Source organism: Ovis aries, chromosome 11 (assembly GCF_016772045.2).
Source record: "Ovis aries strain OAR_USU_Benz2616 breed Rambouillet chromosome 11, ARS-UI_Ramb_v3.0, whole genome shotgun sequence".
Classification (NCBI taxonomy): domain Eukaryota; kingdom Metazoa; phylum Chordata; class Mammalia; order Artiodactyla; family Bovidae; genus Ovis; species Ovis aries.
The window spans coordinates 47,295,191-47,307,497 of record NC_056064.1 but is presented as its reverse complement, the minus strand read 5'-3'; the positions used below and the strand labels follow the sequence as shown (position 1 = coordinate 47,307,497).

At 36.2% G+C, this 12,307-nt stretch overlaps 1 protein-coding gene across 7 annotated transcripts in view; it reads right to left on the bottom strand.

Annotated features, from left to right (window-relative positions):
* TANC2 (tetratricopeptide repeat, ankyrin repeat and coiled-coil containing 2) overlaps positions 1 to 12,307 on the bottom strand; it is a 371,608-nt gene that overhangs the window by 184,026 nt on the left and 175,275 nt on the right. For 3 of the 7 annotated variants that reach the window (XM_042256150.2, XM_027974357.3, XM_042256153.2), the window contains exon 5: positions 4,247 to 4,357. The exons of the other annotated variants lie outside the window; for them this stretch is intronic. In XM_042256150.2, coding sequence (XP_042112084.1) covers positions 4,247 to 4,357 — 111 coding nt within the window. The remainder of the gene's footprint in view (positions 1 to 4,246; positions 4,358 to 12,307) is intronic. 7 annotated transcript variants of the gene reach the window in all.

Here is a 12,307-nt window from a genome sequence, read left to right as displayed (position 1 = left end):
TAATACGTTTCTTATTTATTTCACCTCAGCTGAGCATTTGTCCTATACATTATTTTACTTAATCTTAACAACTCTATAAGATTTATTGTTAAAAAAAGAGCTGTTTTTAATCACAATCCTACAAGGAATTTATGGCTATGAATGTTACATGTAGTCACACAGCTAGTAGGTGACAGAGTCAGGAATTAAATGTAGAGTTAATTTCAGAACCCGAGCTCTCTGAAACTAACACATACTGCCCAATAAAGAAAAGAAAAATCACCTGTAATCCCACCAGCCAGCTACAACCACTGCTAACATAAGATAATGTTCTTATCTCACGAATGCTACTCTCTCCTCTGACAACAAACAGAATTCCAATTCTCTCCCTCTTTAGGCAACCAAGGTTAGTTTGGTGTATTCTTCTGGATATTTCCTCCTTTGAATGTGTATTCATGTATCTATGCAAATATATATTTAATCTGTTAAATTATCAAGTAACATCATGTTATACGTAATGTTACTGTGATAGGAAACTGAGGCACGAAGAAATTACACAACATGTTCAAGATCACAAAACTACTAAGGGGAAGACTGTAATTGAAACACAGGCAGACACATTCTAACTAAAAATTACCCTAAACCTTTACATCTTGTATGTCCTATTTAAAAACACTTTAAGATCTTGTGTTATACACTCAGGATCATCACTATAATAATAACAAAATTAGCTAACATTTATAAGCATTTACTATAAAACAAGCATTCTGCTAAGTGCTCTGTATTTATTAATCTGATTTAAGATTACCATTTCCATTTTTACAGATGAGGAAACTGAAGCTGAGACAAGTTAAGTGACTTGCCTAAAATCACACAGCTAATAACCAATGCTGTAGGCAGAAAAGTTAGAGGGTAGGACAAATGTGTTCTTTTATTTAGGCAACTGTTTTACTGAAATCACTGATATCAGTTGGTTACCCTAAAAAGAGAATACAGCCTTGTCTCATACTTAAAAACTGAATTTTCTACTTTTTAATTTAAGGGTCAAGCAAGGGATGCTTATAGAATTTCACACAGTAATAGAGTTAGGGGCACTGTATTTCTGGACTACACTGTGTCCACTTAAAGAGTTCAACAATAAATCCTGCTTATACCCTCACACAAATCACTTAAACTCTCTAGGTCCTAATTTCCTCACTGTAAGGCGATTATCAAATACAATTCGCTTGATCTCCCCGACTCGGGAAGTTCAGTTATGTAACATCATCGATCATCTCTATGGTTTCAGTTGCAGAACCAAAACATACTGTTTACTCATACTGTTCCGCACATTTTCTGCATACAACAAATCTGATTTGAGGGACAGTAAAACCCAAGTATTCTAGAATCTAATGCTATATAGACTGAATCCCTCAGTTTATTAGACAAATAATCTGAATCAATACCTATACCCCATTGTAGCTTTCCCCAGTCCCTATAGACCAAACATCAACAACTTGCTCTGATTTGATCCACAATTTCCTTTTCCTTGCAGGACAACACTGAAAACTAGTTATAGGTACACAGATACCATGGATCAAAAGACAAACCAAGGAAAATACATTTCTATTTCTCAGAAATAAAAGCTTTCTTCTTCCCACCTAAAATACAGACACCAAAATGTTGAGGTCTGGATAATAAAGAAACAACGTCACCAATTACTCCTCAGAAGTCAACAGCAGAATGAGTCTGATGGGTTGCAGCCTGCAGCCACCCTGTAACCCAGCTGGTTCTCATAGTATGGCACCTCATCCAGCAGCTTCAGCAGTAGCTGAGAGTTTGTTAGAGAAGCAAATTCTCAACCTACTCAGGCTTACTGAATCCGAAATTCTGGGGCTGGGTCCCACAATCTGCCTTTGAAGAAATCCTCCAGGCAATTCTTGCTGCTGTGGTTGTTTAGTCTCTAAGTCATGTCAGACTCTTTGCAACCCCGTGGACTGTGGCCTACCAGACTCCTCTGTCCATAAGATTTTCCAGGCAAGAATACTGGAGTGGGTTGCCATTTCCTCCTCCGGGGGATCTTCCCAACCCAGGGACTGAACCTGTACCTCCTGCATTGGCAGGCGGATTCTTTACCACTGAGCCACCAGAGAAGCATGCTAAAATGTGAGAACCAGGGCTCATTTAACCTTTAGCTGATGCTCGTTGCCTCTGTGACATATACTCTTTCTCCAAATTTGCATGTGATAATAAATAAAGCAGGAAGATATCAGATCACTAGTTTTAACTGCGTTATTATGTATGAGTATATCATAAAATATTAATATGATCATTATTCTGCTAGTATATCCTATGTAAGAGAAATTCAGAAAGAATGGATTATTTGTTTGCTTTATGAGTATACTAAATTTACTTGTTTATTATTAATTTTTGGTAGTATGTAGAAGATTACAGCTTCAACCCTCAGGTCACTAATCTTATCTCTGCAGAAACTTATTTTCACAGAATTTATTATAAAAGAACAAATCACTAAGACGTTTCTATGCCTTAAATCTGCTTCAGATAAGAAAAGGAGACTGCAGAGCATGGCAATTAACATTTTGGCAATGTGTTTTAGTTTCTTCCTGGTTTTCTGAAAATGTTAATTGAGGTTTAGTTTGGTTCAATTCCAATTCAGTGAAGATTCATGTTTGTGGAAAATATACAGAAGTAATAACATGGACAAGATTTTTCACAGTGATTCAGCACTGGCATTCTAAATAACAGCAGCTCCCTTGCTTCTTGACAGTAACAATCACTAGATTAGGTTAAAGATGTCAGATAGGCAATCAGGAAGTGAAAAATTAGTCCCCCCACACTAAATCTGATTTGCAAATCTGAAAAAGAAAATATCTCTCTTTTCTTCCAAACCTCTCTTCCAAATCTCAATGCAGGAATAGAGAATTAGTGCATTTAATTATTTTACTTTATTATACAAAATTTGCATGAAGAAATGCAGAGTATAATATTCCAATGTCCAAGAAACGTGACAACACCTCAAAACAGGAATTCTTTTAACAATGTGCTACTGTGTCATTTTAGGACGCTACTTCGTTCCTTTTAGAAACAGAACAGCTAGTTTCTAATACCTACCTGTGATTGATTTAAAAGTGAAAGTCATTTACAACAGCAGAGGAAGACCAGGGTTCTGCAACTTGAAAGCGAAATCCCCAAGGTCTTTCAATATTCAAAGCTGGTTCATAAAATCAAATGTCTCTGATTAGGTTTGCCTCAAGTTTTTTGCCTCCTGTCTTTTAAAAAAAAAATACATGTCTTACCTGGCTTCAGAGGTATATTAGCCTGACATTTCAGATTACAGCTACTGATATCTTACCTAGAACTAGAAATCACCTTATTCTGCTAATCTCTAGTATGGTAAATATGTAGTAGTTGTATCCACTGTGGTTTAACATTGATTTTAATGAGCAGGAATAAACAAAAGACCTAAAAACAAGTCTTCTAAAGTTCTTTACTGAAGCTCTGATCTGTATACTCAACTAGAGCTGTGAACATTTCTAACACAGCTCTATAGACTCACTGCAGAGTAAGTGTAAAGGATGTTGCCAAGCAACTCATCTAAGTTTGGAAGAATCTAGGCATTGATAATGAGTCTGTGTCAGCTTGGCTCCCACACAAGAAGGGTTTTAGTGAACTCCCACATGTGCTTACAGGCCATTCATGAGAAGAGGTATTTCTAACAGTGAGTGTCCAGGAGTCCAAATCAGGAAACTGTAACTTTTTTTTCCTAATTCAAATATAATGTATCCAACATCACAACTATTTTCTATAACTGTTCAGAAAACCAACAGGGATTACGGCAAAAAAAAAAAAACAAAAAAAAACAAAAAAAAACAAAAAAACCCCCAAAAAACAACAAAGATCATATGCAAAGGACTAGGGTTGAATCGACATTTTTATTCACACTTGAACACTGCTGAGTGGACGTGGCCAAAGCAAAATTTCTTCAAGTATCTCAGGTCACACAAAGCACCCTGAGAATGTATCTACCGAATTATTTTGATTCTTTTGAAAATTATCCTTGAAGCTGTTTTCAATATCTACACAATTATATCAATAATCAAAAAGGATGTTCAGTAGAAACTGCTCTAATAAGGAAAATACACAGTCAGTTGCACAAGAGAGAACAGCTGTGATTTTATGAATAATATACATGCAAAACGCTGCTCTGCTGGATGGGCCTGATCCAAACCTCCCTCTTTCAAAGCAGATACTTGGCATGCACGCTTACCAGGGCAGTATGCATCCACGTCCAGTTTCTGAGCTGAAGTGAGGGTTGGTGAGCCAAGCTCGGATTCTGGAATTCGTGGGCTCTCAACAAACTTTGCCTTCCTCAGAGGGGCTAAGGACAAAAAAAAAGAGACAGAGAGAGAGGGAGAGGGGAAAAAAAAAAGAGAGGAAAACAGAAAGAAAGGAAGAAAAAGAAAAGAGAAACAGGGAAAGAGAAAGGAAAGAGAAACATAGAGGGGTCATGAGTAAGGGGAACAGCAGGCAACAGATGGAAGCACTTAAATGAACGACACACTCTGTCAGACTCAGATCAGGTTACCCTATTTTTTTTTTTTTTTTTTTTGTGCCAGAAAAAAATTAACTGCATTCTTCATAGAGGAGATGGGTCTTGTTAAAAAGTCACTGCAAACTGGAAAAGCTAAAACCTAATCATCAAAACTATGAGTGTAAGTTGTAACTCTCTAATCTATTACCTTTAGCTATTTTCTCTTTCCTTATAAAGCAAAGAGTTTTCTGATTTTGTCTTCCTTTGCTGTTAAATGCAGGTATTAACTGACTAAAGTATCGGACTAAGCTTTAAGATTTTGTTTATAATAAACATAACCAAAAGTTTTCTTTATCCAGAAATAACTATCAATACAATACTGGGTTGTGATAACTACCTTAAGTAGGGTTAACCTATTTAGCTTAACAAGGAAATCAATTACCTAACTGCTCAGCTATTAGGTAAGAAGTCAAAACTGCTAGTGGACTAAGATATTAACTAGGCCATGAGAGTTTGCAACTGGCTGCTAAAGATAAAGAGATGTGATTTGCTTACAAATATAATTATGAGGTCTATGGAACAGCAATATTCCATGCCATGGAATTCACTCAATCTTATAAGGAATGAAAGAAGGAAAATAGCATAATTCATGAATTGAAAGTTTTCATATTAAAAGCTAGTGTAAATTTTATTTAATGATTTTTAGGCAAAAATGTTAAGGAATATTACTGATATACATTTAAATAGTTAAATATATTAAAAGTTATAATTATGAAGACTGCTTTGATACTTTTAAACTGAATTCTATTAAATAAACTGTAATAGGATGAATGTGCTTAGTATAATACTGGTGGCAAAAGTACCAGCCAAATCTGAAATTGATTTGTATGCATTATATACACTGTATCATAACTATAGGTGTTCCAGACATGTGAGTGCTTAAGATCACATTTCTTTTATCAAAAGTTTCGGCATGTTCTTCAAAATCCTCATCCGTTACTGATTCACAGGGGGATTCTAAGTTATTCCTAAAAGACCTTGTAAAAAGTAATGTAAAACTTTGTCATTACCATGACCAGAATTCTACTTTATTTTCTTTGGAGGTCAAAAATACAAAGTCTTTAAAAAATAGAAAGTATTTTTGATACTCAAAACCTACAGTCAACTAAATCATACTTAAATCTTAGGGTATGTATGTATATTTTAAGTGTATGTTAAAATAAAGTCTACTGTCTCCATGGCAACCAAGACTGAGGGTGCTAACAGAATGGTTCTCTGCTAAAAGCAAGCTTTGGAACAGCAGAATTCTCACCTCTGTTAACTGTAAAACTTGAGCCTATTTTTAAAAAATCACTATCACAAATGAAGATCTCAAGTGACTTATATGCATATCTGCAGGCTACTTTATCTGCAGCCAATATTAGAACCTCTTTCATTGTAATCTCACCAATCCAAAAATAATAAAACATTTTATTTATCCAAAATTGCTTTGTATAGGAGAAATTATTTTTTTTACTCTTAACACATCAATTTTATTTTTTACTTTATAATAATAGTTTAATTCTTAAATCTCTTAAGTCCTTTCCTAGAATTTTATTATTTTATCATGGCAGTAGAATAATTCTTTTACCTGCTGAGTTCTGACAAAGACAGCCCTGGTCCCTGCTCAAGGGACTCTATACATCTAAAAATTTTAATAACAATTTTTATAATGAAATTTAGGGCTAGTAGACAGACAGAAATCAGCAACTGAGGGTAGATATGTAAGAAAGAAATTGAAGGATGGTAGGAGAAGTTGAGGGAGGTAGGAAGAATGTTTAAGAATTATGAGATGAAGTCAAGGGGGAAAATCAAGATCCTAGAGATCTGGAAAATTCAATACCATGTAGACTTCTCTGTTTTCTTTTCTCAGGGAATTCCAATTGTTACCTTTTTAGTTCACAGTGGACATTTACTTCTGCTTTTCTACCTTCATCTCTGTCATCTATGGGACACTGTACATATCTAATAATGAATTTGTGTTATTTTATAAGGTAGATTATAATGTTGCTCTCACTCAAATTATAGAGAACTAGTGTTATCTTAAGTCAAACACACACAGAAGGTATAATCACAAGCATGACAGATTGTCCAAGATGCTTAACACTACTTGGTGGAGAACATAATTGGTCAGCACGAAAGATGGGACAGCAGTTTCGAAGCCTAGAATGCTAATACATTTTGCTGTAAAATAAATGGTATATAAGATGAATCAGATGGGTAGAAGAACTCTGTGTCAAAGGGTTTACCAAACAGTTTTTTTAAAGTAGTTGAAATAAGATGAGCAGGGGACTCTAATGAAGAAGAAAATGGCATCTTACTCCATTCTTGCCTGGGAAATTCCATGGACAGAGGAGCCTGGCGGGCTATAGTCCACTGAGCTACAAAGGAGTCAGATACAACTTCACAACTAAACAATAACAAAGGGGACTCTAAAACCAAACCAGGTATTTTATTGTGATATAAAAGATAACAGGAAACCACTAATCTGAAATCTGAACCAATACTGGGTATATGATTCCTATGCTGTAAGAAACTTGAGTTTGGGCATACGGCTGAGTTGAGATGCATACTGTAGGCAGAGGATGCATACTGATTAGAGTATACTGAAGTTGCTCAGTCATGTCAGACTCTCTGTGACCCCATGGACTGTAGCCTGCCAGGCTTCATCCGTGGGATTTTCCAGGCAAGAATACTGGAGTGGGCTGCCGTTTCCTTCTCCAGGGGATCTTCACGACCCAGGGATCAAACCCGGGTCTCCCACATTGCAGGCAAACTCTTTACCATCTGAGCCACCAGGGAATCCTATTAGAGCATGGGCTTAGTCATTTGAAAGATTGAGGTTATAGCTCTAGCACTTACAGGTAATAAGAAACTGGGCAAGTTAGCCTTACTAAGTCTGGGGCAAAAAGGCTATGATTATAGAAAACAAGGTAAGCACATGGTTTCAAGACAGAGAATGGAGAAGCAGCATAACGTGGTATAAGATCTTATTGCAAAACCCAACAGAACTTTTTGGTCAACTCAACAGCATAGTAGGGAAGGACTGGATAACAGAGGAATGAAAGATCTGAGCCCTGAAACTAGAAAGCCTAAGTTGGATCCCATCTCTTCCACCTTTTCCTAGCTGTGAGAGCTCTTCTGTGCCTAAGTTTCCTCATCAGTTACTTGGGGTTAATAACAGTAGCTACAGCATGGGACAGTTGCAAGGATTACACGAATTAACTCAAATAAAATGGTTAGAGAAGTGCCCAGCACAGAACATCCTTTATAAATGCCAGCTGTTTTCATCACTGCTTCTGCTGCTATCGTCATCATCACCACCATCGCAGATGCAGCATGCTTTGGAAAGTCTGAACTGTCTGTGACAGAGGGGTAAAACAAAGACGTCTAAGATGCCATGAGGGAATGATAAGAACAGTGATATTACCAATCAAATTTTTTAAACTGAGAAGGAAATAACGTTGAAGAAAACATGCTATAACTTAGAAAGCGGTAGAAAACCCAAGTCAAAATGGTCTAAGTCAGACAAAGAGAACTATGTGGGTATAGAAAGTTAAACAGTATGATTTAGACCGCTAGTTCTCAAACTGTGGTGCCGGACCAGCAGTAAAGCATCACTTGGGAATTTGTTAGAAATGCAAATGATCATACCCCATGTCAAACCAGCTGAGGACCAGAAACTTGAGACAGTACAGACTCAGCAATCTGTGCTTAGCAAACCCTCCAAGTGATTCTAAAGCACACTAAACTTTGTGGACACCGGATTAGAGAGAGATATCTATAAATACCTCATGAAAATGGATCTCTGAAAGACTTCATCTAACAAAAAAAGTTGAAACAAAATAGAAATCAAGGCCTCGTCTCTGAAAGTATTAACATCTATAGGTAAAAGTTAGGATTTCTTCTCAATCACTCTTTTAGCACTACAACTCTTGTGTTATGGGTTTATTTATTTATTTTTTAAACCAATCCCAAGTTATAAAGTATCCATCATTCAGAGCCTATTTCGAAGAGAGACCAATGTGTCTGTACTTGTTAATTTTTACCAAGATCACTGAGGGGTAGAGGACAGGGGATGAAGAGCAATCAGATAGATCATAAAGAAATGTTAATGGTGAAAAAGAAAACCCATCTGTGTAGGTTCCTCTATAAACTGAGATGCTGTGGATGATGCTGAAACACACCTTGCTCATGCAACTATACGTGAAATTCGCTCAGTTGTGTCTGACTCTTTGTGGCCCCATGGACTATACAGTCCATGGAATTCTCCAGGCTTGAATACTGGAGTGGATAGCTATTCCCTTCTCCAGGGGATCCTCCCAACCCAGGGATTAAACCCAGGTCTCCCACGTTGCAGGTGGATTTTTTTATTAGCTGAGCCACCAGGGAAGCCCCAAGCAACTATAAAGACATTAAAATATAAATTTTAATAACTACTTAATTATTTGTCTTCATTAAATGTTTCACAGCAAAGGGGAACTTCTATGGAGAAACTAGAATAAGACTCAGATACTCATGGGAGAATGGTATGGAGCCAGATCAAACAAAGCAAGGACCAGGAAAATGAGAACTGAAGGATAAATATAAAGACGAGTGAACATAAAGTACCAAGAAAGTACTTTCACAAAGTTGGTTCTGAGATTAAATGCATACTTAGTAAGGAGTACGTCAAGGCTGTATATTGTCACCCTGCTTATTTAACTTCTATGCAGAGTACATCATGAGAAACACTGGACTGGAAGAAACACAAGCTGGAATCAAGATTGCCGGGAGAAATATCAGTAACTTCAGATATGCAGATGACACCACCCTTATGGCAGAAAGTGAAGAGGAACTAAAAAGCCTCTTGATGAAAGTGAAAGAGGAGAATGAAAAAGCTGGCTTAAAGCTCAACATTCAGAAAACGAAGATCATGGCATCCGGTCCCATCACTTCATGGGAAATAGATGGGGAAACAGTGGAAACAGTGTCAGACTTTATTTTGGGGGGCTCCAAAATCACTGCAGATGGTGACTGCAGCCATGAAATTAAAAGACACTTACTCCTTGGAAGGAAAGTTATGACCAACCTAGATAGTATATTAAAAAGCAGAGACATTACTTTGCCAACAAACGTCTGTCTAGTCAAGGCTATGGTTTTTCCAGTGGTCATGTATGGATGTGAGAGTTGGACTGTGAAGAAGGCTGAACGCCGAAGAATTGATGCTTTTGAACTGTGGTGTTGGAGAAGACTCTTGAGAGTCCCTTGGACTGCAAGGAGATCCAACCAGTCCATTCTGAAGGAGATCAGCCCTGGGATTTCTTTGGAAGCAATGATGCTAAAGCTGAAACTCCAATACTTTGGCCACCTCATGTGAAGAGTTGACTCATTGGAAAAGACTCTGATGCTGGGAGGGATTGGGGGCAGGAAGAGAAGGGGACGACAGAGGATAAGATGGCTAGATGGCATCACCAACTAGATGGATATGAGTCTGAGTAAACTCTGGGAGTTGGTGATGGACAGGGAGGCCTGGCGTGCTGTGATTCACGGGGTTGCAAAGAGTCGGACACGACTGAGTGACTGAACTGAACTGAACTAGTAACGTTAATCTAAAGACAAATTCACTGTCAAATGTGAAAGGAGGATAAAAAGGTTTTAGTTATAGGCAAGAGAAAGAAGTACAGGCGTCCAAATTAGAAAGAAGGAAGCAAAATTATCTTTGTTCACAGATGACAAAATCGTAAATATAGAAAGTCCTAAAGATTCCACCAATAAATAAACTCAGCAAAGTTGTCCGACACAAAATCAACATACAAAAATTCCCTAACAGTGAACAATCTGGAAAAGAAATTAAGAAAACAATTCAATTTAAAATAGCAACAAAAAATACCTACAAATAAATTTAATCAAGGAAGCCAAAGCCCTGAAACTACAAAATGTAGCTGAAAGAAAATAAAGTAGACACAAGTAAATGGAAAGAAAACCATTGTTCATGAATTGTAAAAGTTAACATTGTTAAAATGGCAATACTACCCAAAGTGATCCATAGAATCAATGCAATGCTTATCAAAATCCCAGAGGTTTTTTTGCATAGATAAAAAAGTCATCCTAAAATTCATATGGATCTCAAGAAACTCTGAATAGCTAAAATAATTTTAAAAAGAACAAAGTTGGAGATATTAAATTTTATGATTTCAAAACTCACTATACAGCTACAGAATTAAAAGTGTGGTACCGGCATAAAGACAGACACATAGACAATGGAACAGAATAGAGATTTCAGAAATAAAACCTACGGTCAAATGATTTGACAAATATTTTAAGACCATTTAAAGCGGACAATTTTTTCAATATATGGTGTTGGGAAAACTGGATATGTATATGCAAAACAATGAAGGTGGAATCTTATACCAAATACAAAAATTACCTCAAAATGGATCAAAGACCTAAATCTAAGTTAAAGTTATATAATTCTTAGAAGAAAACTTGGGAGGAAAGATATGAACAATTTAACTGTTAAGGAAGTAGAGAGAGAGAGTGGAAAATTTTTTTGGAAAGAAAAAACTGTATTTTTAAAAGTTTTTAATGGAGCTTTCATAGGCACACTCTTATAACATTCATAATATTTTAGTTCCTAAACATTTACTAGAAAAATAAACCTTTGAGTAACAATGGATTTCCTGGAGTGAGGGTGGGAAGCAAGGGTAAAAGGAGAGACATTGTTTGTGATACTCTTTATTTCCTCCCTCTTAACCCAATCTAATGGTGGTTTAAAACTGGGAAATGGTGAGAATAGTATCTTTCCAATCTATCCAGTATCCTGACCAACCTCTTCTCATAACGGTGCTTAAACGGTGACATAAACCACACCCTGAATAAAGGAAGAATGCCATGGAACTTCTGTTAGTTATGCAACAAAAAACAAATGATTCCCTTAAAACAGAGGGATCAAAAACAAGTTTAAAAAAATTGAGAGAGAAAAACCAATAGAATCTGACAATGTGAAACAGGCTAGATATAAGTGAAAAGCCGATGAAAAGAAAGAACTGTAATTCTATAGTTTCCTGTTTTTTAGCAAGAAGAAAGTATCTATTTATAGAAAAGAAAAAACATATAAAAGAAATGAACACCCTCAGATGCAACCCAGAAAGAGAAAATTAAAATGTGATATGACAGTCTTCATCAAATAATGGCTAGTCCACTGTAGAAAGAGCTTCTGACACATTATAATGAAAAATAAAACTTTACTGTTCCAACCAATTACAAAATTAACATTAAGCTGGCAAAGTACCTTTCTGGTTCTCTTTTCATCTATAAATTATAAAAAATGAAGTATATGTTTTCTACATTTCTCTTTTCCTTGCTTCTTCCCCAAATACCATGTATTACCTTCGTTAGTCTCCCCATTCTCCTGACTCTAAACTACAAACAAAAATGATTGCATGTTGTTTTACACCCATACTATTCTGTGAAGTATCAAATAATCAGAACACATTTATTTTAAATCTGAATAAAGATACATTAATATTATTAGAAACACAATATGCATATTTATTTCTGACAACAGACTATTTGAAATCTGATCTCTTTGAAACCTGTATGAATGTAAGTATATGAAATGTGTGCAGTGTTGCAAAGTGAAGTCAACAGTGTTTACCAACACAAATATCAATGTGTGGCCACTAGCTATCCGTGATGGACTCTCATACCAACACTCCCTATCTCCACTGATCATAGCGAACAGTTTTAAAAAGAAGAAATTCAGAATTTACTTTA